This window comes from Populus trichocarpa, chromosome 10 (assembly GCF_000002775.5).
Source record: "Populus trichocarpa isolate Nisqually-1 chromosome 10, P.trichocarpa_v4.1, whole genome shotgun sequence".
Classification (NCBI taxonomy): Eukaryota; Viridiplantae; Streptophyta; class Magnoliopsida; order Malpighiales; family Salicaceae; genus Populus; species Populus trichocarpa.
The window spans coordinates 19,713,084-19,739,432 of record NC_037294.2 but is presented as its reverse complement, the minus strand read 5'-3'; the positions used below and the strand labels follow the sequence as shown (position 1 = coordinate 19,739,432).

The 26,349-nt window shown below is 34.6% G+C and overlaps 6 protein-coding genes and 1 non-coding gene across 9 annotated transcripts; 3 read left to right on the top strand and 4 right to left on the bottom strand.

The window, feature by feature from the left end:
- The first annotated feature begins 1,933 nt into the window (after positions 1–1,933).
- On the top strand, positions 1,934–3,501 carry LOC18102729 (dolichyl-diphosphooligosaccharide--protein glycosyltransferase subunit 4A). Its single transcript, XM_024609969.2, has 2 exons — positions 1,934–2,110; positions 3,172–3,501. Exon 2 carries the CDS (start codon positions 3,172–3,174, stop codon positions 3,283–3,285), a length of 114 nt encoding a protein of 37 aa, XP_024465737.1. The 5' UTR covers positions 1,934–2,110; the 3' UTR covers positions 3,286–3,501.
- A 731-nt stretch (positions 3,502–4,232) lies between these two features.
- Positions 4,233–4,304, top strand: TRNAH-GUG (transfer RNA histidin (anticodon GUG)). The gene has a single exon. It is a non-coding gene; the product is annotated as a tRNA-His (tRNA).
- A 1,197-nt stretch (positions 4,305–5,501) lies between these two features.
- LOC112328837 (dolichyl-diphosphooligosaccharide--protein glycosyltransferase subunit 4B-like) lies at positions 5,502–5,615 on the top strand. The gene has a single exon (XM_024609845.1). The coding sequence runs from the start codon at positions 5,502–5,504 to the stop codon at positions 5,613–5,615; it is 114 nt and encodes a 37-aa protein (XP_024465613.1).
- A 1,130-nt stretch (positions 5,616–6,745) lies between these two features.
- On the bottom strand, positions 6,746–8,313 carry LOC7489578 (CASP-like protein 4C2). The gene is made up of 3 exons (XM_002315194.4): positions 7,826–8,313; positions 7,318–7,453; positions 6,746–7,207 (listed from the first exon to the last, which is right to left on the bottom strand). The coding sequence occupies exons 1-3, from the start codon at positions 8,032–8,034 to the stop codon at positions 6,992–6,994; spliced, it is 561 nt and encodes a 186-aa protein (XP_002315230.1). The 5' UTR covers positions 8,035–8,313; the 3' UTR covers positions 6,746–6,991.
- A 2,919-nt stretch (positions 8,314–11,232) lies between these two features.
- LOC7489576 (dephospho-CoA kinase) lies at positions 11,233–14,991 on the bottom strand. 3 transcript variants are annotated; one of them, XM_024611306.2, is made up of 5 exons: positions 14,798–14,991; positions 13,016–13,172; positions 12,641–12,786; positions 11,759–11,828; positions 11,233–11,665 (listed from the first exon to the last, which is right to left on the bottom strand). In XM_024611306.2, the coding sequence occupies exons 2-5, from the start codon at positions 13,121–13,123 to the stop codon at positions 11,393–11,395; spliced, it is 597 nt and encodes a 198-aa protein (XP_024467074.2). In that variant the 5' UTR covers positions 13,124–13,172; positions 14,798–14,991; the 3' UTR covers positions 11,233–11,392. The 3 variants fall into 3 exon arrangements, with proteins under 3 accessions (XP_024467074.2, XP_024467073.2, XP_024467072.2); XM_024611305.2 differs by having other exon boundaries at positions 11,233–11,828; positions 13,016–13,245; positions 14,798–14,976; XM_024611304.2 differs by having other exon boundaries at positions 11,233–11,828; positions 14,798–14,958.
- A 602-nt stretch (positions 14,992–15,593) lies between these two features.
- On the bottom strand, positions 15,594–18,564 carry LOC7489575 (ubiquitin-conjugating enzyme E2 7). Its single transcript, XM_002315191.4, has 6 exons — positions 18,301–18,564; positions 18,102–18,204; positions 17,406–17,503; positions 17,199–17,299; positions 16,103–16,180; positions 15,594–15,827 (listed from the first exon to the last, which is right to left on the bottom strand). The coding sequence occupies exons 1-6, from the start codon at positions 18,344–18,346 to the stop codon at positions 15,750–15,752; spliced, it is 504 nt and encodes a 167-aa protein (XP_002315227.2). The 5' UTR covers positions 18,347–18,564; the 3' UTR covers positions 15,594–15,749.
- A 1,601-nt stretch (positions 18,565–20,165) lies between these two features.
- On the bottom strand, positions 20,166–23,683 carry LOC7458153 (ubiquitin-conjugating enzyme E2 7). Its single transcript, XM_002315190.4, has 6 exons — positions 23,472–23,683; positions 23,282–23,384; positions 22,511–22,608; positions 22,250–22,350; positions 20,926–21,003; positions 20,166–20,498 (listed from the first exon to the last, which is right to left on the bottom strand). Exons 1-6 carry the CDS (start codon positions 23,515–23,517, stop codon positions 20,421–20,423), a joined length of 504 nt encoding a protein of 167 aa, XP_002315226.1. The 5' UTR covers positions 23,518–23,683; the 3' UTR covers positions 20,166–20,420.
- Positions 23,684–26,349: the final 2,666 nt, after the last annotated feature.

The following is a 26,349-nucleotide window of genomic DNA, read 5'->3' as shown; positions in this document are numbered from 1 at the left end:
GGTGATTTGAGGGCAAAAAAATCATAACACACGCTATATAGCAGCCCTCTAATATTAACAAAAACTACAAGAGTTGAAAGTGGGACACCTTTTATATGAACCTCTTTTTTTTAATTTTTTTTAAACTGCATCAATCTAATTATATAAAATTAAATTAAAAATTAAAAAATATATATGGCCCGCCTTACAACAAGTTTAATTTTGGTTTGAAAGTTTATCGTATTATTTTTCAATTATGAGTTAAAGAAAAGCATTAAAAAATTATCAAAGAAGAAGAAAAAAAATAAAAATGATTGGTTGTCCCAGTACTAACAACAAAAATAAACAAATTTTATGTTAATAAATTTCACTTGATAAGAGTAATTCCATGGTAGTAGGTTTTTTCGATAAACATATATAAAAAAAAAGATCAAGTTTCATTTTAATTTTTTAAGTTTTGTTGATTTTGGTTTTTATGTGACTTTAAGGTATATTAAAATTAGTAGGTGATTAGAAAGACTTTTATGATACTTAATATATTTTCTACATGGAAATGAATTGACGAGTGGACCTTATGATTTCCCAACCACTACAAAGGTAGTTAAAATTCAAGTTGAACCTTCCCCTGTGGTCTCAGGTTCGAGCCCTGTGGTTACTCATATGATGGCCACTGGAGGCTTACATGATCGTTAACTTCAGGGCCCGTGGGATTAGTCGAGGTGCGCGCAAGCTGGCCCGGACATCCACGTTAAACTAAAAAAAATAATTCAAGTTGAACATATTAACTTCAAGTCCGTGAAATTAGTCGAGATGCATGTAAACTGACCCGGCCATTCATATTAATAAAAAGATAATTCAAGCTGAACATAGAAGGTTAGGCTTCGTACACCTCACTTTCTATTTCTTACTTTTTAAAATAAGTTAAATAAAATTCTAATACAACTCTCAACACAACATGAAAAGTAAACTAGTTTCAAAATACAAAATATTTTCAGTAATTTATTTTTTATATTACTGTTTCTAGGAGGGCTCATTTGACGAATTGATGAGAACGAGTGAGCTGTCTTGGGAGTTTTTTCAAACAATCTGTATACATGTGAAGCCAGCAGGGGGGGGGGGGGGGGGCGAAGATATGTGGAAGTCTACCGAATTGAATTACAAAGTAAGCATAGACCAAGACCCACGTGGCCATATGAAAAAAAAAAGAAAAAAAGGAAGAGGATTTGATTTGATTTTACAAATTGCAAGAGGAAACTCGAGAGTTTAAAATATATTTTTTTAAACAAGAGACGATGATGTCACATTATGAATCTAGTAAAAGAAAATACAATAATAATTAGCTGCTAGGTAGTGGAGGGAGACTTTTTTTTTTTTAGTTTAATGTGGGTGTCCAGGTCCAGCTTACATGTACCTCGACTAATCCCACGGACCCTGAAGTTAACGACCATGTAAGCCTCCAGTGGCCATCATATGAGCAACCACAGGATTCGAACCTGAGATCACAGAGAAAGTAAACCTCTTGGTCCCAAGCTTTTATCACTGGATCACCATCTAGATGGTTGTGGAGGGAAACTTTATAAAGTCATGTAGTGGTTATTTGTGTGTTTGATACTATCACATTGGTTATTTTTAAAAGTATTTTTTATTTAAAAACATATTAAAATATTTTTTAAATTTATTTTGATATTATAACACTAAAATAATTTTAAAAAGTTAAAAAAATAATTTTAAACAATTATTTTTTGAATTTTAGCCAATTTTCATTTAGTCGGGAGCTAAAAAAAACTGAGTTAATTGAAGTAATTTTCGAAATCCTTTCATGAACAATAACATAAATTGTCAAATTTGATGTCAATCACAATCACCTTGGGCTTTGGATAATTGGAGAAAAAATCCAATCCCTTTCACGGGGCTTTCAATAAGAATGGGCCATTAAACCCATATAACACAAACGACCTATAGTCAAAACCCCATTGCCTTGCATTCGTTCCAAAGCTGCCGCCGCTGCTAAAAACTGAGAGATCGCGAGAAAGAGACGGAGTCGAAGAGACCAGGAGAGAGAGCAATAACTCCCATCGTTTGAGATTCAGACACACTGTCTTGGCCTCCTCGCTTCAGATCAGCTGAAAAGGTATGTCATGTAATTTTCTCTTCTGTTCTCGACTACCGGTTTCTGCAACCGCAGTAGAGATCGTAGATCTATATGTTCCTGTTTAGTCATAACAAGTAATTGCATCGAAGTTAGCCTTTTCTTCTTTTTTTTGTTTGAAATTTTATTGTGCTGCTGTATTTGCATGATTTTGCCCGGAGGAGAATACGACTGGTATAGAATTCATTAAACACTGATTAATAATTCAAACAGCGAGAATAAAAATTCTCAAGTGATCTCATAGCGGAGTGGATATGGCGTTAGACTCCGGATATAAAGGTCGTGGGTTCGAATCCCACTGCTATCGCATTCTTTCCCTTCATTTCCCTTAGAGTAAGGATAGGTGCTGATTTTTGGAGGCAATGCCTCTACAGAAACATGGAAAAATTGTGTTATAGTTAATCTAAGAAATTAAACAATACATACATTTGAATCAAAGAAGCTGATAGATTTGGTTTCGGGTTGCAAGCAAATTACGCTGAGTATCAGAAACCTTCTTTAGTCTAAAAAGAAAGAATGTCAAACGCAATCATCTAGGTTGCTGTAAACTGATAAGAACCGTGCCATGATACCAAATAGGCCTAGTTAGTGATGATATTGATGGGGTTTGATTAGCCGCTGCCAATTTTGATCTGCAGAGCATAATTGAATGGAGTAAAGTGATGACTGTGTCACATGTTTGTACTGGTTTTCTTTGTATAGATTGCTATCCATCTTGTTTATCACATGCTTGCATTTCTGGGATTGCTAAGATGTCGACAGGGAATATGATCATCTAAATGGATCTTTAAAGACCTTGATTACATCCATTTCCTTAGATATACGAATTCCCTCATACTCGTCTTTTGAAGAGTAAAACAAGAAGCAGGGAGGGAATGGAAACAGTGAATGCTACAGGGTTTTGAACTTAATGTCCTTGAGGCTATCAACCTTGTGACCATAGTATAAAGAGCTTTTTGTGCAAGTCGGATAAAATCACAGACCTGTTGTTACAAACTTTGTTGTGTTGCTGATACATTTGGCTTTTATTTGTGCTTCTGCAGATGTTTGATGATCAAGATCTGGGTTTTTTTGCCAATTTTCTTGGCATTTTTATATTTGTTCTGGTGATCGCTTACCATTATGTGATGGCTGACCCAAAATATGAAGGCAACTGAAACTAGCGCGGTACACCCAAACAAGAGTCTTCATGATAGCCAAACGGTGTCAATTTTAGCTTAACCACGATGAAAGCCTTAAATAGATTGCCTCCATTCCTTGATGTTTTGAATTTCTTTTTAAGGTTTTAGAATATATAGAATGTGTTCTTAACACTGTTGGATAATGTTATGCGATTGATGTGCAATATTTTACGCTGGTCAGTATGAACAAAATTCGCACCCTCCATTTAAGAGGTTTCATTGGATAGGGAGAGTGCTCAGGAGGACATTCTAGTAAAATGGGTTAATGATAGTTGCTAACTGCAGTCGTCAGTTTTCGTAAAAAAATAGTTTAAAATCGAAGTGACTCCATTTTCAGTATTTATAATGCGGACAGAAAGTTGAATGAATTGTTTTTTATTGGACGAGGCTTGTAATTGGCCATGGTGCGGCAACAGATAATCTTCCATAGCTCATAAGAAGAAGATAGTAAATATTATTTCTTTTCATGTACACAAAAAAAAAGTATTCTAAAAATAAAATGGGAAAGTCACTACACAAAAAATTACTAGATTAGTACCTGTTTATCTTGGACCAACGCATCACATATCACAAAATTAATAATAAAATAATGCTATGGGGTTATTTAAATTTAAACAGGGTGGTTTCCAATATTCTTTCTAAAATATTATAAAATTATAGTAATCATCTAAAATCTTGAAAATAGTATCAAAAATTCTTTTTATATCCAAAACATCTTTAATAGTAAGGGAGTGATTGAGACAATATTAGGTATGTAAAATAGGGTTTTTATAATATTCATTTAAATTTGAGTTTTTATATTATCTTCAAACTCTTGGATGATGATTATGATTTTATAATATTTTAAGAGGATTTTTGTTTAATGAAACTAAAAACTAACCCTGTCATTTAAGTTGATACAATTATAACACCACAGACAGCTTGTGGCTGTAGTTTAGTGGTGAGAATTCCACGTTGTGGCCGTGGAGACCTGGGCTCGAATCCCAGCAGCCACAGTCATAAACTTTCTTACATTTTTAATGCATTGACTTCTTATCGAGACTCGGCAATTCCCATTCCCCCCCGTCGAGAGATTAGCGGTTTAAACTTTCGTTCCATGTTCTTTCGAAACTTCAATGGGATTATACGAGCTGGCAGTTTTTCTTTCTTTCATTGTATTATTTAAGGATTCGCTTAAAAAAAACTATGGTTTTTTCATCCTGACTTTTAAAAAACTATAGATTGTAAAAATAATATATGAAAAAAATTATGATATCAGTTCTTAAAATATCAACAAATACTTAAAAAGTCACAGTCACAACTAAAACACAATTAAATTAATTATTTTCAAATGAACACTTAATTTTATTTCCTGTTTTGCTATATATATCCTCAATCCTTGGTGCATGCATGGCTATTTTCACTATCTCTTGCTTCACCTTTCGTTAAAATGATGGCTTTGGCTGCTAACCATCAAACCATGAAAAAAAAGTAAGTATTTAAAGGATGTTTATAATTATGGGCATTGACTAAAGAATAATTTTTAAAAAAAATTATATTAAAATATATATATTTTCAGAAAATACTAAAAAACTATCAAAGCTATAGATGGTTAAGCCGAGCTTAAGCCGGCCTTGAATCATTACCCAAGTAACCCCGACTTAAGCCGGCGTTGTGCTTAGCTGTGGGTTCTTTTCTGAGTTTTTGTTTCTAGAATTGATAATTGCTTATTTTCATCTATAGATGGTTAAAATGGAATGTGATGTCCCATTAATGATGCTATCAAGTTTTTTTGAAATTTTAAGGCAAATAAATTTTTTGTTCAGTCCAGTTTCTGCAAATTTCGCTATTGTGGTCTTGATTGAGCACTAGGATATGTTTTAACAGTAGAGCTTCAAAAACCGAAGGGAGTTGGTGGGCATCTATATGCTCTCAATGGCATTTTGGATAACATTTTGTTTGGTTTTACGTTTCAAAAATATTTTAAAAAAAATTTAAATTTTTTTTATTTTTTTATTTGTTTCAAATTAATAATTTTTTTTGTATTTTTAAATCAATTTGATGCGCCGAAGTAAAAAAAATTTTAGAAAATAAAAAAATGTATTATTTTGATACATTTCCGAGTGAAAAACACTTTGAAAAACAACCATAATCACATACTCAAACACGTAAATTTCAGCCGACGCATTTTGCTTTTATTTATGCCTCAACAGATGTTTGGTGATCAAGACCTGGGATTTTTTGCCAATTTTCTTGGCATCTTGATATTTGTTCTGGTGATAGGTTACCTTTTTGTGATGGCTGGCCTAAAATATGAAGGCAACTGAAATTGGTGGTGCCGTACACCCAATCAAGGGTCCAAACGATAGTCAAACAGTGTCAATTTGTCCAGTTCGATCATTATGAAAGTCTTAAACAGACTTTTCAGGAGAATTCTTTAATGCTCCAAACTTGTTTAAGATTTCAGAATATTAAATGTGTTGTTAGTGGAAAGGACAGTGGCCCTTCGTGGAGAAAACCGATTGCTCCACCATGCTGGATGTCTCCATGTGCTAAATATCCCTTATTTTACCCTCATTAGTGACAAAATCTGCATCGTCTTTGTATGTTGGCTATCATGCTTCAGTGGCCGAGGAGGGTTTCTCTCATGAGGTCTTGCCAGTAAAAAGGGTCTGCAACAGTTACCAATTGTACTTGTAAATCTTCTTAAAATTAGATGGCTCTTGACGGCAGGTGATTGGCTACTCTTCCAAGTGAATGCCCATTTTGTGATTTTTTTTTTTTTAAAATCTCAATTTATTCTAAGCAGCACTAAAGCTTTCAATACCCATGGGGATCTTGATGTTCTTCTTCTAGTGATTGCAGATGTCACTAAAAAGGAGGAACAAACAGTTGCAAGAGAATGTTTTCTTTAGATAAGGCTTCTAAAGTGACCACTGTGCTGCATATTTATATGGGTGATTTTAGCCAACGGTTTTTATATCGAATTTGGGCCAAAATGTCACTGCCCGTATGATTGTTCCTCGGTTTGGTAAGAATATTAATAGCATTGTCATGAAGCTTCGGCACTTTTTATTTTTTGCGGCTCATCTGGTTTATTTTTAGAAAAGTTATTTTCTTATATTTTTAAATTATTATAATATTTTGATATCAAAAATAAATTTAAAAAATTTTATTTTCTTATATTCAAGCGAAATAATCTTTATCATAATATCAAATCCTAAATTCATTGTACCAATCCTCTTCTTATATATATATATATATATATAAAAGTGAATACACCATTCGAATGTGGATTGTGAAATGCTGTCTAAAATCTGAACAAGATGATTGTTGAGATAGAGAAAAAAACAAAAACATTGCCGGAATTCACATGCCATGACGGGGAAAAGAGGACATGAAAAGAAATCCGAGTGGTCGTACACAAAGCGCTTAGCTCAGGCTCCTGACAAAAACCTTATTCAAACAGAAAATTAAATTAGCGAGGAATCCAATAATACACAAACCCATGTACACAGTACTAAATGTACTACAGAACACCATCATCTCTGCCACAAAAATAAACATCAAAGGCAGACAGACACGCAAATCAATCTCACACAGTAAAAACGTGAAATTGCTCACACGCTTTCCCAAAATATTCCCTCATTGTCTGTCCAATCTTAATTAATCTCATACAGGATTAACCTAATCTACTATTAATCTAAACATAAAAACGAGAGCCGTTGATTATAAAACAAACCACCCGAAAACCCGAAAACAGGGACGAGATGCCCAAGAACAAAAACCCGGCGAAACCCAAAACAATCGCTATATCAGATTGCACACAGAACGCTTTATTATCCGTACACGTGTCCTTCAGTGTCCTCGCCAGCTCCGTACCCGCGGTGTTAGCTGACAATAGCAGGTACGCAAACACCTGCACCACACACACACACACACACCATCAAAACCCTCTCACTCACTTCAATATGCACGCGTATACGTACGGACGGACGGGCAGAGGGATACGAAAACGTGTACGTATACCTGGTCGTGGCCGAAATCGAACCAGACTTGGCAGATTTCAGGGAAGAGCGTGGCATTTCTTGAGATTTCCCAGACGGAAGCAGCCATCTCGAATAGAGAGTATATGGCGACGATCGCATTCGCAGCGAAAACGTATCTGTCAACATGTTTTAAATCATTTCAGGAAAGATTTTTTTTTTTTTGATAAAATCAACACTGTTCTTTTCAATACATGTAAAAACTGTCGGGGAAGTACTTGGGTCAAATGATAACAAATAAAAATCTCAAACAATTTTGAACTTTATCAATAAATTTCTGAAAAAGGCATAAAGCGGGAAGATATAATTTGAAAAATAAAAAAAATTGAATTAAAAGCATAATTTTCAAACTTGGAGAAACACCCTTTTGATTCCTTGCATTTTCTTTCTGACGAACCAAACAGTAATTTACAGTAAATAATTGGACTTAGGAGGAAAAAAAAGAGTGAATTTTGTGATGTGTTTATATATATATATATAGAGGTAGATACCTGAATGCGTCAAAATTGTACCAATGAAGGGAATCAGATCCTCTAGAGTTTGTGAGCATGAAAACAGCAGAGGCAAGCGAGAAGCAAAAGGCAGCGAATCGAAAAACAAGAATGAGTGAGTTGAATCGTTTCAGCTTCTGTACTGACACGGTGGATTGGAAGTGTTGTTGGGTGTCACCGCCGCTACGGTGGGGCTGTGGAGACCGCATGACTGTTGGTGGTACTGCTGGTAATTATTTTCCGGTTAAAGAAATAGGGCGGAAGGGGGGGAGAAGTCATGAGAGAGGAAAGGGGTGAAGAAGGTTGCTGTCAGGGATTGATTGTAAGGGAGACACGGAGAAATTGAGGTGGGGATTGAGAGGACGAGAGTTGTTGAAGTCACGAGACATGACATGGGGCTTCAATGTTTCATGGAGAGAAAGGATTGAGAGGAAGCTAACGTGAAGAGAAGGAGAGGGAAAAAATCTGAGCAATGTTTGGGGTTTATGTATAGAGGCGCCGATCAGGCTTTGAGGAGGGAGAGTTTGAAGTCACGAGACATGACATGGGGCTTCAATGTTTCATGGAGAGAAAGGATTGAGAGGAGCTAACGTGAGAGGAAAAAATCTGAAAAATGGTTATTTATTTATGAGGGGGTGATTAGAAGTTAGAAGAACAGTACTAGAGAAGGCGCCGATCAGGCTTTGAGGAGAGATTATTGAGAGAGTTTTTGTTTGTTGATTTGGTTCGAACAAGGGAGAAAAAGACAGAGTGAGAAGAGAATAATTTATTTATTTATTTATTTATTTATTTAAAAAAGGAAGAAGCACAGCAGCCAGACAGGAAGCAGGGAGTCAGAGTCTGCTTTAACTTTCTTTTTTCTTCTTTTCTGCACACCATCTTTTCGTTTCAAAATCCTTGTTGCTTTTTTATCCTCCGCCCCTTGATCTACATCAGGGCGATAATTGCACTGTAAGTATACCATTTCTTTATATTTCTTGCTTCAGTCTTCTGATCAAGTTTTTTTTTTTTTTTTGTGTGTTGTCGAAATTCTTTGCCTCTAACTACTAAATTATGATCTTGCCCTTTTATTTCTGGGAAGGAACCTTTCCTTCCTTTCGAATTAGTAAATATCTGAATTATCTTTGTATCGATCTAAGAGATAGGAAGAAGAGGGGAGCAATGTAATATGGGAGGGAAAGCTCATTCGAATAAAAGGACGAAATCATAATCTAATAATCCAGAGCAAAAGGCACATCATCAGATAACGGAGCAATATATGGTAATTGGATAGAGAATACTTGTTTGAAAAATTGCTCTGCTTGAAACAAAAATTAAAATAAAATTCATATTGTGGATTGAGAAAATGGAAAGAGTTGCTGTGCTTATAATGTAATTATCCCATTTACATTATAATGATTCACGCTCTTCGATAGACACGGTGTTTCTCACTGCATTTCAACCGATTTCACCTTGAGTTTTTTATATTTTTTTAATTTTAAATTAATATTTTGTATTTTGAATTATTTTAGATTGGCTGCTGCTGCTTCTTGGTATGTTTTTGGATGAATTGAGATTGGCATTTAGACAAGTGAGTTAGATATTTGTGGATCGGCTTATTGTTGCTCGTGTATATTTAATATTTATCTTGTGTTATTTGCTCACTTGACAATGGAAACTCACCCATAAATTATATTTTTCTTTTCAAGTGGTAATAAGTGATGGATATGTGAACTCGTAAATTCAATCATTTCAATGCTGCGTTGTTAGAATTCATGGTGCTTTCTTTTTCTAGCCGTTTGGGCTAAGATTCGGCTTGCCAAGACTCTCTTTCCTCCCCTCGTATTTTTCTCTCTTTTTCTCACCGCAGGGCCTATACAAACCAAGCTGAGTCACCCCCTTGATATGTTTCCGAGTTCGAAGAAGTTTGAACATGTAACTGCACCTCTTTCACGCACATAAAATCTTTAAAGTTTTGTTTATAAATTCTCTGCAAATATATTGAACTGACGCCACATTTTAGTCAATGGTTATAGTGCAAATACCATCATATTTTTCTATTTGTCTCATATCTTGTCTATGATTATTTTTGTTAGTATAACACTGACAATCACCGAATTATCTACCAATAACAAATCAGGTTTATTACAAACGTGACCTATTAATTTTTATACAACTTTTTATATTTCAAATATGAGCTGGTATGATTAAGGTCTATAAATATTTTAGATCACTAGATAAACATGACAACCTTTCACATTTAACACTATTTTATTTCTCGTATATTTATTAATTTAAGATTAAAAAAATCTCTTTTTCAACAAAAAAAACTTGTTTTTTCAAGTGAATTTTTAGCTACAGCTCATGTGCAAAGCTTACATTTTAAGTCCAAGTCTAAAACCACAACCGATAAAAAGCTAAATTTTTGTGTGAAGTTTTTTTATAACTTAAATCAATAATAAACTCAAAAACTTTCATGGTCATTTGTATGATGAATTTTGAAAACAAGAGCAATTCTGGTAAATATGAATTTATTTGCAAATATGCATGGTTATGTTTTGAGACTCGCTGGCCTTGATCATCACGGGGCATTGTGCTTTGCTTATGGAAGTTTGACAGAGATGGTAGCTGACTGATTGATTTAATCTTTGGCACATGGGTATAAACCCTCACCTAGCCTATGATATGATATATTGGTTATAGATTAAGTGAGTTGATGCATGTTGATTAAAATATTATTATTTTATTTTATTTTATTTTTAAATAAAGTTAATATTATTTTGATTTTTTTTTAACCGGGTCAATAATATCACAAGTTGACCGACATAAATCAATTAGATTTGATCAGATCAACTCTCAACCAATTTGATATGAAATTTTGCTCGAGCTAGGATCTTTATTTTTTAAAAAATAAAGAAATAATGCACGCTGAAAATGTTAAGGTGTGGCTGAAACTCTGCGAATGAATTTCATTTTTATCAGGGGAACGGCAGCACCCATGAAACTTTACGTTCTATGAGGATTTATAGTTTTTGTGTTGGGATTGGGATAGCTAGGAAGCATCTTCGAGGGACTAAAACTCATGTACTATTGTAGTATCTACAGCTTAGGACGAAACACAGCATAATATATTTGGATAAAGTGTCACGAGAGATTAATCAAGTCAGAGTCATTTAATATTAACAAGTCTATCAAATTAATAAAAAAAAGGGAACAGCCACCTGCCTTCTCTCTTTTTTCTACCTCTCTACCAAAAACCCTAACCATATACTATGACTTATTCAGTACTTTGCTTCAATACCTAGTAATTATTTTCTCACTTTTCAATCCATTTTTCTTTTGCCTTTTGGTCTATAACCATTCAAAGATTAAGGAGGAAAGGAAACTAATGGCGAACAAGACCAATCAATGACATTTGCATGGGTGGGTTAAGGATAAAAAGCACTATCTTGGGCGTATCTCCATTAAATAAATATATTTCAAAACAAAACCAAATCTATTTTTCGGGGGGGGGGGGGGGGGGGGGGGGGGGGGGGGTTGCATGGCAAATGTCAAGCAATAGAAATTAAGAATTTGGACTATAATTTGCTAAGAACATTTTTTGCCAACAACAACTCCGATAATAATGGACGCAAGAGCCGAGAAGGCTCCCTGTCTTGAAAGCCAGAATTCAGTCCACGTCAAAGGCTCTGTAACCTGGACTAATACCTTCTGAAACTGTTCCTCCAGGTCTTCTATGGTGCCAGAGTTATCAATGACAATGTCAGCCTTGGACCTTTTCAAATCCAGGGCCATCTGAGCGTTCGTTCTGTTTCTGGCATCTTCCTCATTGATTCTATCTCTTGCCATGAGTCGCTGAAGCTGTGTTTCAGTGTCAACCCAAACAACAATAATGGGTTTTGTCCACTTATCCATCTTGGCTTCAAACAACAAAGGAATGTCTAGGACAATTACCTTACAACCCTTCAACCACAACTTTAAAATTTCCCAAAAGATGCCAGAGGATATAAAAGGAGCCAAAAGCCTGAAAGTATTCAATAGGCAAAGCATTAGAAGGAGCGTAACATGCAATTCTGTGACATTGTTCCATAGAACACCATCACAATCTAGAATCCACTAGCAAATTTAGGCATGGCCACTAATGCTCTTTTTTTTTTTGGCATAATACCCCAGACATAGAGAGATAACGAGATTAAATGCTGGATACAAGCAGGACAAATCAAGTCACAGGTACTATAACTTCAGGGGTATGACTTCACAATTTAAAGGAAATTTCTTTAAGACATAAAATCTGCTTGATGAGCGTGAACTGAGTTTACTTTGGCAGGCAAAAATGACATGTTAACCTCATGCTTCTTCATAAAATAAAATCAGCTCATATTTATTTATCTTCTAATGATTATTTTCTGTCAACAAGCAACCAATTAAACAGTACCGATACGACTAAACAAAGAATTTGGTTCCTATCTCACTTGATAGACAGGGAAAACTGATGCAAACTATGCTTTGCATGCTTCCTCAATCTATACATTGCAACTCAAGCCAAAAGAATGTGCATTTCCACAGAGAAATTTAATATATTCTTTCATGTACAAGTTGAGCCGATCTAAATTAGAGCATAGACATGAAAATATGAAAAACTTGAGATGATGTCATTTCATTAAACATTCAGTAAATCCAGTTTAGCAAGCTACGACTTCAAAATTAAAACACAGCCATTCTTTTCAATAATTTGTTTCATACATATATTATATTCTATTCCATATAACCCGAATGCTATAAATATAACATATTTGTTATTCATCAAACACACATACGCCACTAACTAAACTGTACCTATTGAGAAGCTGGCGCTTCCCAGGGTCAGAGAACACAATCTGGCCCAGTTTTGGCCTATCAACTTCCCCGTTAGCTTGCAATATGTCCTCTCCAAACGCTGCAACTACCCTCTTATATCCACCGGCACCTTTCTTCAGTACATCCTGCAATCCATTTAATTCATAACACCAACTGAATCCGCTTTGAATAATTCTTTTAAGTAGCCATGAACAATTATAAAATTTGACAGTTTTGCCCATGAAACTGATGCAAGAATCAGATTATGCCATCCAAAAAAAGGAATCATTTGTCAAAATTACCAAATGATGAGATATATATGTAATGCAACCAAAGGTAAAGATAAGAAAGAAAGAAAAAAAAGGGAATACTCACCCTAGCAACTATATCAGCGTCAACGACAGGAATGTCATGGGACTTGAAAAGATTTGAGACAGTACTCTTTCCCGACGAGATTCCACCTGTCAATCCCACTATCCTCATTTCCACACACTCTATTTTCGTATTGTCACTGATCTTCCTGTCCTTATGCCTGCACAGATAGGTAGATATATGTAATTAATTAAGTGGCATCATTTGGGTCGTGCAAGAATGCGGTTCCACTTCTGCAATCACATAAACATATAGGATTATTTTCAAGCATGCTATCATTACTTGAAAATCAACTCTAACTTTAAGAAATTCATTTCAATACATACTCAAAATAACATGATATGATGTTTATTAGTTTCAATCTATAGGCCTTTAATAAATATAACCATGAAGAAATATTTTGGATGCCTCCAATTTTATCTCTAACTTTTTTATTCCAGCCTCATCACCTGCCCAGCTAAAATTGATGATAAGGAAATGATAGCACTATGTGCCTAATAGTCAAGGTTACAGGCTAAGGGTTCAAATTAAATGCAAAAACAACAAATGTGCAGCGCTGGAAGTACAAAGTTCAACCAAAGAGGCTGCATGGGTAAGAAGCACATCATGTAGTATAACACTAAGATGCAACAATCAATTTTACATTTCTATATGCATGTGAAAGACAAACTCAAGTGTGCTGGAGTTCCAACAATGTGTTTCATTGCAGTGTGGCAATGAAGGCATTCAGTATAGGTAAACAGTAAACAATGTTGCACATACTCCAGGTCACTGGTTCAACATGTAGGATATTTAGTTATCAACTATATTGACATAGAAATGCAACTTGCAGGTTGGAACATGTTGGAGGCCAACATGATCCCAGCTTTTTAAGTTGAGTTTTTGTGAAGCCAAACCAACCATAAACTAAGGTTGGTTAACATAGTGTCTAGAGTGCATATGCAGTACAACAAATGTGCGGACAAAATGAGTCAGATATGGATTTCCGATCCCAATTCTGGCTCCATGCCTAAAATGTTCTGAAGTGTGTGCCATGGCTCGTTTGGTGAAAGGTCCATAGCATCTAAATTCAAGATTGGAGAAAAAAAAATGGACACAAAGCAGCACCCAGCTCCCCAGTACCAAATATAAGAATCCTAACCCAACCATACTCCTAATTTCTTTCAGGATTCAGTAAATAAATTCAAAGCAGAAGTCTTGGGAGCAAGTGTTCAACTTCTGTATTCAGTTTATGCTTACTAATGTCATACTCTCTCTCATGTCACTCAACAAAACCAACTCAGCACCTTCAATCAGTGAACAATTTGCACAAAAATGACAAAGCACACCCAAGAAGCTCAAAAAATCTCAGACCCAGATTTCATAAAACAAACCCCACATGAGCACAAACACTTAATACAATACCAGATGCAGTCTCACTGAGTATAATAGTAGAACCGTGCATTGGCGAAAGTAAAGAATGACACCCATTTAACTTGCCCCATTTTGAATAACTACAAGCCATAGCGCTCCACGAAACAACTGTTCGTGCTGGCATTTTATCGAACAGGTAGAGAGAAATGTCCAGTAGTCCAATTTTCGCATATGGAGTTATTGCAATGTTTGCAGGAACTATGTGAAGGTGATGGGTTTTGGTGTTTGGTAACGGGTCGTTAGTTTCTCTAAGAGCATATTCAGTTTATTCAACATCAAAAGCAAAAATCTCCTAACAAAAAAAAAAAATTCTACCAGCCATTAAAATAGTAGTGGGTATTTAACCACAGAACATGAAGGAGAGAAGCTTACTGGGGTGGAGGAGGATGAGGGAGAGGAGTGGGATGCTTGTTGGGTTTAGCCGATATATTTTTGAGGAACACAGTAGTGAGATCAGACACAAAGCCCGAGTTACAGTCGCCGGAACTTGAGAGAGTCAGAGAGGGGTTTTTTTCGTGATTTGCTTTTAATAGGAAGGAGGGTAAACTTCATTTTCGTCCTTATAAATTTACCAAAGTTCAACTCCCATCTCTGTTTTGTTTAAATTTCCTAATGGCAACCTTTTAATATCCAAAAGTTTCGATGTTATCCGACCTAATTTCCTCCCACAAAATTTCTTTGAAGACATTTTAAAAACTGGAGTTTTTATACCAGGCCTGATTTCTGTAATTCGGCTGGTGCAAGAATCTGGCATCGGACCATGTTTATGATAAAAACTTTTCACTCTTATTTATTACTCCCTCCTTCCTTTATGTCCATAATCGGATATTGTACTATTTATCAAAATATCATTTATTATTATTTTGTCTGACGCAAGTTTTCAATAGTATTCATGGTTGAAGATAATGTTTGGAAAATTAAAGAAATTGCCAACAAACATAGTAATAAAAAACTAGTTTTATTTTTATAATTTCTTTTTACAAGCGGAGAGGGGGAGGAAGCGCTCTCGCCAAAGGCAACTGTCAAAATCAAGGCGTACACATCTTGACATCCGGTGGTTGAAGAAAGGAGAGGAAATGCATGACGTTGATCGATTTCAACATAACGAAATTCAAACCAAAAGATATAAAGAAACAGACGGGTTCATGCAAGTTCCAGAACAGCCAAGTTTAAACCAAAATATGAATATCTAAGCCTGATGATTGTCACTCAAAACATGTGCACAAAGAGTTCGGTTATAATGGATTGAGAACAAAAGGTGAACGGAATTCTACAAGGTACATTGCTGCCTCTCTTGAATACAGACACCAGAAGCACTGCAGCATTACATCATTTCTTGCGACTTCCTCACGCATCGGCTTACTTTCTTCTTGAACTCGTCCCTATTCTCTCTCCATTGTTTCTGAAGTTGTTCGATTACAAAAATGTTAAAATGTAAGCGTGGAATTTATGTGCGTCACTAGCAAAATATAAAATGCAGCCCACATTCATCACTAAATATTTAATGGTGGCGCTATACACAATGCAATAAGATGTAGTTGCCTGCACTGCTAATTTTGAAACTTCTTGTGAAAACATATATTTTTGCCATTTCAATCTCAAAAATTTCTCAAGAAAAAAAGACGGTGAAAATAATGGTACATGTTCATGGACAAATAAATAATTATATACACCTACCGCAGCATCGACATTTGCAGGAGACTCGTCATTAGGACTAGAAAGCATTGATATGATGCTCAAAACAATGCTTTCAACCTGCAAAAAACAGGACACTAAATAAGAAAGGTTTTAAAAAAAAAAAAAAACTCAACCAAAATAAGGCACAACACCAAGTAAAATGTTTGGAGCCTAATTGGCCTCTACCACACTGTTGTACAGTCCTGAGTTGTGAGGTGAAACATACAGAGCTATTTGGTGATCAGCACAGTACAATTACAAGCTGTGCTTCTTGTTCTTTGCAATCGGAATACATCAACTGATATTTTCCTTTGGCAAGTGAAACATGTTGAGCTTTTCAACAAGTGTTGTCTAAATTTTAATAGTCATCTTGTCTATTTATAAAGCCAAAATGATCCCCTCACTCCATGCACTCGAGTTTAAATCCTTCATCATGTTATTTACTGACACTACCACCTTTGCTGGCTTCTCTCTACAGTGAAGAATGGAGAAACTTGGAGTTGCATAATAGGCTAAACGATATTAATCAACCCAGCCTAAGCGATCTATTGTAACCTAAAGTTGTCCCAGAACCGGAAAAAAACACATGATCTGGGCTAGAATTGAGCCCCTCATAGCTGAGTTGCCTTTAAGTCTTGCAGTCACCTCAAGTTTCAGTTATAAAAGATGCTGATCACTGAGATGCATTAACAATCCAAACCACCATCACATGGTCACCACAAAGTGGATTGGAATTATGCATAAATGCAAAGAGCTACCATTTCTATATCTCTCTCTCAAATATTCATCTTTATCCAAGACAAACCTGTAATTCAGAAGAGCAAGTTACAAATTGCTTGTCCGGACAATTGCAGCCTTCTTAGGGAGTCGAAAAAAGCATATCTAAAAAAAAACACGAGTATAGAAAGCGCCTATCCTCTTTGCAACTCTTAGTGTTTACATCAATATGAACAGAGGAAAAAAAACAATTCTGAACTGACTTCCACTCTATGGTTAATAGGATAAAGAAAAGGCAGGAAAAAACAAGCACCATATTTATAAAAACTGCAAGCAATTTAATAGATGCAGTAATATAAAACATCAAAGAATCACATACTGTATGAACTGGACTCCAGCGCTCAGTTGCAAGCTCATAGCCATTTGGGTCGTCACCAGGTGGATGAAGAATTGATATGCAAACTTTTCCATCAGGGTAAACTATAGTTCAGAGACAGCAACATTTTAGTAGTTTTCCATTTCAATGGCACGGACGCAGAATAGCGCACGCACACACAAATATAATAAAGAAAGAAAAAGCACCCACCATTTGGATGCCACACCTCCGAGGTAAACCTGACAGTTGGAGGACTGACTGGATAATTCTGTGGAAAGCTCATGATGGCATTGAAGAAACCCCCTTCACTGTGACATGAGAATAAGTTGTTAATAAACAACACAATGTCACCTTTAATTGTCAGAGCATATTATACAACAAATTTGAATGCTACTAAAAGCTCTGGATATAATTCTCAAGAACAAAATACATCCAAGATTTGGTTCCAAACTAGTCGGGGTATAAGTAATTGGACCAGCCTATCAAGTTACCAGAAAGCACTGGAATGAAACAAAGCAGAAGACTCAAAATCAATTAAAAACTGAATGCATTCATAGCTTAATTATGTTCAGCTGATAATCCAATTGATTAAAGAAAATCTAACAGGCTCAAGAACAACATATTACCAGTCAGCCATTACCAAAACCTTTAAGTAAACTTCATAGAAAGAAATCCAAAAATAATTACTGAAAATCAGATAACAAGAAAGGTCCAGACATGAAAAGGAGCCTTTCATAGCATCATCGCGATTAATAAAAACCCTTTAAACCAAATTCAAACCCGAAAAGCAACACAAGATTTTAAAACCAATTACTAAAATAAAATAAAAAAGGTGTAGCCCTAGAATCTGTTAAAAAAAAAACAAAAGAGAGAAAAAAAGAACTTAAAGAATGGATGAAAACTCACTATAAGGTATCGGGGGGGCCTATAATTGTAACGCTCCATTCAAACACGTTGGTTTCATCAATCAAACCAGCAGAGAATCCATCAACTGGGTTCTTGCATAGATCTACAAAATCAATAAACAAGAAAATAAATAAACCATCAAAGATTAAAACTTTCTACGAAAAACAAACAAAAAAAGGATTGATGTGGGGTTATTAACCTCTCAGCTGCTTTTGCAGGAGAAGACTAGCTTGAGAAGCGGCCATTGATTCTTTGTTTGATTTGAGCTACGGATAGAGAGAAAGGCCGTAATAGAAGGGAGGGAAAAAAAATAGAAAAATTAGAGGAGTGAAGTGTAAATCTATTTGGTTTAGGAATGTGGGTATTGGGTTTTAGTTATTTAATTATTTATTTATGTAGAGGAGAGGAGATGATGAGCAAGGAGATTTTGACTTCTATGATGGAGGCCATGTTGGATACTTTTCCTGTTTCAAAATTGAAACTTATGATGTGACCTAGAACATTCTAGGTTATTTGCTTATTTCTAATGCACTTTTCCTTGGGTGTATTAGTTGATATGTTGATATTAAAAATAAACTTTAAAAAAATTAAAAAATATTATTTATATATATTTTTAAGTAAAAACACTTTAAAAAACAATTTATACCACATTCCTAAACAGGTTTTTAAGCAATATTTGTTTGAGATTCACCAAACTCTTAAACGTGACTTTAGATAGTGTTTGTTTGAGGGATTGTACCTTGCTTTTTGGATTAATTTTTTTTAGTTTTAAATTGTTTTTTTAGTATTTTAGATCGTTTTAATATGCTGATTTTAAAAATAAAAAAAATATTTTGATGTATTTTCAAGAGAAAAACACTTTGAAAAACAACCTCTACCACAATTTCAAACACGCTTTTAGTGAGTGTTTAAGAGTGTGGTTGTGGTTGTTTTTCATAGTGTTTTTCACTCGGAAATGCATTAAAATAATATATTTTTTATTTTTTAAAAAGTATTTTTTATATCAACAAATTAAAATGATAAAAAAAACATAAAAATTTAATTTTAAACAAATTAAATCAAATTTTATCTCACCCTGTTTGGAGCGCAATATCAAATGGGACTTTAATCAAAGAGAATTATAATATATTTAATAATTTAAATTAATTTGAGCACGTGCATAGCAATGAATTGTCATCATCTATTCGTGTAAATTGAGGTGATTATTTTGAGCTTTGGTTATTTAATTATTTAATATACTAGGCTATCTATTAATAACCATGTTTTTTTTTAATTTAGTTTTCGGTGGATTTATTTTCACATGGATTTAAAATAATCCGTCTATGTTTAAATTGATACGCTTCTTTAAAAAAATCCATGACATTTTTTTAAATTTGAAGTTGAGATGATAACTTGGAAAATCAATTTACACAATTATTAACTGTATGGTTTAAAGATATTCCAAGCTAACGACCGTTTTACAGTCAGAACCAAAATAATTGGTCACGAAGAAATATAAGAAAACGAAAGCTACACTTATCCTTTGTAGATTCATGGCTGCCTCTGCATAGGTGAATTATATACATGTCGAGATATCATTCCCTTCATTGATTTAGTTGCAAGACAGGTAGTGATTGCTATGTTTACAATGCTGTGTCAACAACTAAATGACTAATAATAAAAAATAATATATATTTTATGATGATTATTTTTTAAAATGTTTTTTTATTTAAAAATATATCAAAATAATATTTTATTTTTTAAAATTTATTTTAACAATCTAAAAACACCCAAAATATTAATTTAAAATTTAAAAAAATCATTTTTTCAAAAATTAAAATTAAAATACAAAACTTTCCAGTCCAGTTGAACAATGTTCAGTATTTTTCTTTGCCTTAATGCCGGGTCAAATCATCAGAGCCACGTTTCTAACAAAAGTTTCTAATAAATTGTGTTTTCAGAGCTGTCTGGGGGGGATTGCTGGTTATCTCAACAAGGTAATTGTTATATGGATCGTAACTTTATGTAGTAGAAAGAATCAAGGTAGAATTAACAAGTAAAACTACTATTGAACTCGTTTCGAGATTAAGAAAACAAAACCATTAAGATATAAGATATCAATAAAGTTCATACAAGTTCAGGAAATGCCAATTTCAAGCCCTTATATAGTTATCTAATACTAATGATTGTCACCCAAAGATATGCGCACAGAAAGTGCAGGTTACAATGGAAGGAAAACAAGAACTTGATGAAATTTTACATGGTTCACAGAAGGGTCCATTGGCCACCAGTTCCTCCCTTGACTGGGGATATGCAAAAGCTATGCAGCAATATACACTGTCACAACATTTCTTGTGATTTTCTAACACATCGACTTACTTTCTTCCTGAACTCCTCCCTACTCTCTCTCCATTGTTTCTGAAGTTATACAGTCCAGCAATTGTTAGAAAAGAAAAGGCGCATCAACCAGATTAGTAGAAAGCAAAAAAAATAAAATAATGCATGATCCTCGTGATCCAGTCATGACTAGACTCATGCAAGACACAGAAGCATCTCATGTGAGAGCTTGAATGGTGGCAATAAGATGCATACAACTCGATGTGATGAGATATGTAATAACACAGTTAAACATATTCCAATCACTGCAAAGGTCAGGCCAAATGTGACAGGTATATATTGATTGCAGTATGAGACTTGGAAATTCTTCGAACGCGATTGTGAAATTTCTCAAATGCTTAAAATATTTATTTTAACCACTTGTTACTCAATACACTTATTCAAGAAACTAATGAATTTGAGAGTAAAGATTACATATTTATGGCAAAATAAACAAAACTACACCTACCGCAGCATCAACATTAGCAGGAGACTCGTCATTAGGACTGGAAAGCATCGATATGATACTCAAAACAATGCTTTCAACCTGCAAATTAGAATCACATAAAGTCAACCTGTCTCAACATAAAAAGGCAGAAAAAAGCGTCAGGTACAAGTTTTTGAGAAGAACATGTCTGGTGATGCAAAGGACCAAAATCTTGGTTATCAAAGGAACAAGAAACATGTGAAATTATCATTAGGAATAAGATTAGAGTCATGCATGTAACAAGAGAGAACACGCATGCTATGTAATCCTGATGTTAGCTATCAACAATTTCAATCCTTCAGCCTCTAATATTCCTTCACATGCAAACTCAATGAATGTTGTCTCACCTCTGCTGGTAATCCTTCTGGTTAATTTTTTCTCACTGTTTACACTGTAACCTTCTTTTCTCTAGCCTTCCTTCTCTTATAAGGTCATATGCGATTGAAGTATGATGGTTCATATTTTACTTGTGCACTCAAAATATGTTAGTTGTTTCAACAACATTTCAAAAATAACAGGTTGCATGGATAAAACCAATATGAATTCCATTCCATGCTGCTCTGGTTTTACTCTTTATTTACCACGTAAACCTCCTACTTCTGATTTTTCATTATTTCTCAAATTGATTGGTTTACTTTTTTCACGTGTCCAATGAGCCATGCAATGCTAACCAACCCCGACACAAGCGACCTCTTCTAAACTAAAGTCGTGCCAGGGCTCAGGAAAAAGCACCTCAATCTGGGCTAGAAATAAGCCCCTCAGAGCTGAAATGAAATTCAGCTTGCAGTCATCTCAAGTTTCTGTCCTTATAGTTGCCCATCACCAATATGCACTGCCAATCAGAACCACCATCACATGATCATGCCACAAAGTGGGTTAAAATCATCATGCATGAAAGCAAAAGAGTTACCATATACATATCTCTTCTGACATTCATCCTTAACCACGAACCAGACAGTAACTCAGAACTGCAAGTGACAAATCGTTATCCAAACACTTGCAGCCTTCCATTGGTAGATGTTAGATAGGAATAGAAAGCAGCATGTCATACATGTCACTATATATATATATATATAAAAAAAAAAACATATGGTTGATAGGATTTCACAGTGCAGCTTCTTAATGTTCGCAACAAATGCAAACAAAGAGAAAAAACAGTTATCAAGCCAAAATCCTACCCATGTTTGTAGGATAAACCAAAAAGACACAGAAAGCAAGCAATGTACTTAGCAATAGCCAGAAATTTACACGCACACACATATATACTGCAACCAAAAAAAATAAAATGCATAAAAGCATCACATACAGTATGGACTGGACTCCAGCGCTCAGTTGCAAGCTCGTATCCATTTGGGTCATCACCAGGTGGATGAAGAATTGATATACAAACCTTTCCGTCTGGGTAAACTGCAGTTCAGGGATAGCCAACTACATTTTAGAACTTCGCTCGTTTGAAATATACAATGCAAACATGTAGAGACATGTGCCCAGGCACGAATCCTAAGATAAAAATGTAGCTAGACTATGAATATAGATATTGGATTGAAAACAACAGAAGAACGCTCACCATTCGGATGCCACATCTCTGAGGTGAACCTGACAGTTGGAGGACTGTTTGGATAATTCTTTGGAAAGCTCATGATGGCATTGAAGAAACCCCCATCACTGCAACAGGAGAATTGCTTGTTAACAAACAACACAGCACCAGCTTTCATATCCCATGAATAATGGAATAACTTGCATGATAAAAAACTCCTATATAATTCTCTAGAAACAAAATACCACAATTTAACCAAGCCCTGGTTTCAAACATGTAGCAGCAGGCCAAAACTATCTTTCTCCTCGTCAGGATCATGACATGTAAGATTCGACTACATCGATGTAGGCCATTAATCTACCCTAAGCCTATATCTGGCGAAAGATCAGCTACATAGGATCAGGCACAAGGTAAAACCAACATAGCCACAGCTCTTCCGTTAACAAATTTTGATTGTTTTTTTCCTCCAGAAAACACACCATAGAGAAGGAAACACCCAAGCTCAGTGATGTATAATGTATAAAAGCAAATTAAGTTCAGTTAATCATCCAAATGAACCATTAACCAGCTAATCGTACGCCTTTAGGTAAGCTTCTCAAACAGAAACTCAATCATCACTCAAATCAATTAACCATTATTCAACTGAAACAAGACATGGAACCATCATCAACATCAGACAATCAAAACCCGTAAAGTAAACTCGGACAAAAAAGAAACAAAATCCTTAACCCCACAAAACATGAACAATTATCAGTCTTGAAACATCTAAAGATCAAAACTTCGAACTCGTAAATTACTCACTATAAGGTATCAGGGGGTCCAATTATTGAAACGCTCCATTCAAACATGTCGGTTTCATCAACCAAGCCAGCAGAGAATCCATCAACCGGGTTCTTGCAGAGATCTGGAAAATCAATCAAGAAATTATCAAAGATTAAGACTTTGACACGAAAAACAGAAACCCAATTAAATAATTGTTTTTTTGGCTGACCTCTCAATTGCTTTTGCAAGAGGAGAATTGCTTGAGATGCGGCCATAGATTAGAGCGAGAGATAAAGGGCCGCAGTAGAAGCGAGCGTGGATGGGAAAGATTTATCAGCAATCAAGAGAGAGGGTTTTATATATATATATATTCTTCGTTTAGCAAATTGCCTTAGATATTTACAGAAGAGGGAAAGATCAAAGACTAGGAAAAGGGCATTTGTCTTTAGTTCGGCCACAATACTAAAGGAAATCGAATCTATATGCGCATGCCACGTAGGACAATTTCTCTTTTTTTGTTTTTTATTTTTTCTTTCCGCAAACTATATTTTTATCCTTGCATATTCATCAATGATTCATTTCTGCCTTCATAGTATCCATTTTCCCGATGTGACCTCCATAGTTTTTAAGAGGTTTTAATTTTACCTTTTGCTACACAGTTTTGGTCTGTTTGGAAGTGTAGTTGTGATTGTTTTTTAAAATATATTAAAATAATATTTTTTTATTTTTTAAAAATTATTTTTGAAATCAGAATTATCTTTTCATATTTTTTTTATTTTTTTTTATTTTTTCCTCCCAAATCCCCATGTAAATTATGATATCTCAAATAACTCTTAAAACATTAAAAAAAAAAAATACATGTCTCTAAAGCTAGACTGTGGGTAGAAGTGCAAGATGGATCAATATACAGGGACAGAAATAAAGTTTATTTTTTTATTTTTTGCTTTTCATGAAAAAGAAAAAAGAAAATGGAAGGGGAATCTAATTACCGAAGTGACCTGTGGCACAAAAGAATTGCCAGTTTAGTGCGCACGGTAATGGAGAGATCCGCATTTACTTGATGGAGATGGATGCAGATACAGATTTTGATACGTCATTCATGTTAAAGTTTTTTTAAAAAAATATATATAAAAATAATCTTTTTTATATATATTAATATATCAAAATTATTATAAAATATTTATTTAATGTTTTTTAAAGTCAAACATTATTTTTAAAACTCACTCAAATATAATTTCAAATATAAAAATAAACTGTGTGAAAGTAAATACAAAATACCAATACAGAGATAAAAAGATAAATAATAAACAATAAATTAAGTCGATTGGTTCCCATGAAATAGTCATTTGTGGGCATAAAATGGAGGGCGGTATGTTCTCCTTTCATAATTTTTTATTCAATTTAAGATATTTTGATATTATTTTTTTTAAATATATTTCATTTAAAAAATATATATTAAAATAATTTTTAATTTTTTTAAATTTATTATTTACATTGACTCATCAAAAAAATTAAAAATACTAAAAAAATAAATTTTTAGTGAAATAGATACAAAAAAAAAACTCAAATTGAGAGAAATTAGATTCCCAACTTATTTTTTACCCAGAATACATAGCAAACACTTTATAATCCGGACACTTTTATAGACTCGTCAATGACCTTGAACAATCCAATCATTCGCCAAAAAATACAAAATTAAAAAGCTTTCCAAGATTGTTAAAATCGCGATTTTGACGCGGCACAGAAAATACAAAACAAACTCGGATCGTAAAAACGGATCGTAAAATCATAAGAAAATTTAAAATACATTAACAAAAAATTCATGTTTCAAGTGTATAGTTCAACAATTCAAGAATCAACTCAAATCAGCCCTGTAATCAATCCAAATATTTTATGATTGTAATTAACTTTTTGTTATACATAACAATTCACAAAACTATAATACTTTCAATGTGCTTCAATACATAAACTATACAATTAAATTTTTTGTAAAATCATTCCATCATTCCATTAATAAAATCAATTCCATCATTCCATCCTATACTGAAATGGCATCCTAAAATCATTCCAATTTCCACAGTCCACATCCCACACTACACAGACACAGAGCAACAGGCAACAACTAATCAATTCAATTCAATTCAACAGTCCATAGTATACTGATAAGGGACAGAAAAACATTCCATCAATTCCATTTAATTCATTCCATCAATTCAATTCAATTCAATTCAAGGGACAGAAAAACATTATAAATGGACAAATTACAGGACCGACATAATCATTCCATCAATTGTTATTCAAAATCACTATCAGGACCGGCAAAATCAACATTCAAAATTTGTAATTACAGGATGAGGGGAATGTACAATTACAGGGCAAAATCAACTATTGCAATTTTACATTTTAAAGGTTGAAGATACAATTACAAGGGAACAACTTACGGTGAAGAGGAGTCGTTGATGATGAAGGCTGAAGAGGAGAGTGATGTTGTCTGTTGCTATTGATGAAGAGGAAGTCGTGAGTTGTTGATGATGGAAAAGAAAGGAGATCGTTGCCAGCTTGCTGCTATTGATGAAGATTGAAGAGGAAGCCGTGAGCTGTTGAGGAAATCATCGCCGCTGTTGGTGAAAAGGAAGCTGCGACCGTGAGCACTGATGACTGGAGTGAAGAAAGAGAAGGAGTGAAGACTGGACGGTGACCGTGACTGTGACTGTGATTGTCGCCGCTTTTGTGGTTGCCGGTTGGTTAATTAGAGAAGGAGATTAGGGATTTGTTCGATGAAAAGGAAGAAAGAGATTTGTTTCGCGCGATGACTGGAGTGAAGAGTGAAGACTGAAGACTTTGAAGAATTGGCGTGACTGTGCATTTACACAGCCAATAGGCGCCGGACAGCTGGAGCATGGGGGGAACAATTTTCTTCAGTTTATGCGTTTTGGTGAAAACGCAAAATCGGTCATGAAATCGTGATTTTTTTGCGATTTCACCCGATTTCATCCATTTTTTATTTTTCAAACGATTCAGCACGCAAAGCATGTTTTGACTCGTAAAATCGTACGATTTTACGAGTGAAAACGCGATTTTAACAACCTTGAAGCTTTCCAAGTTAA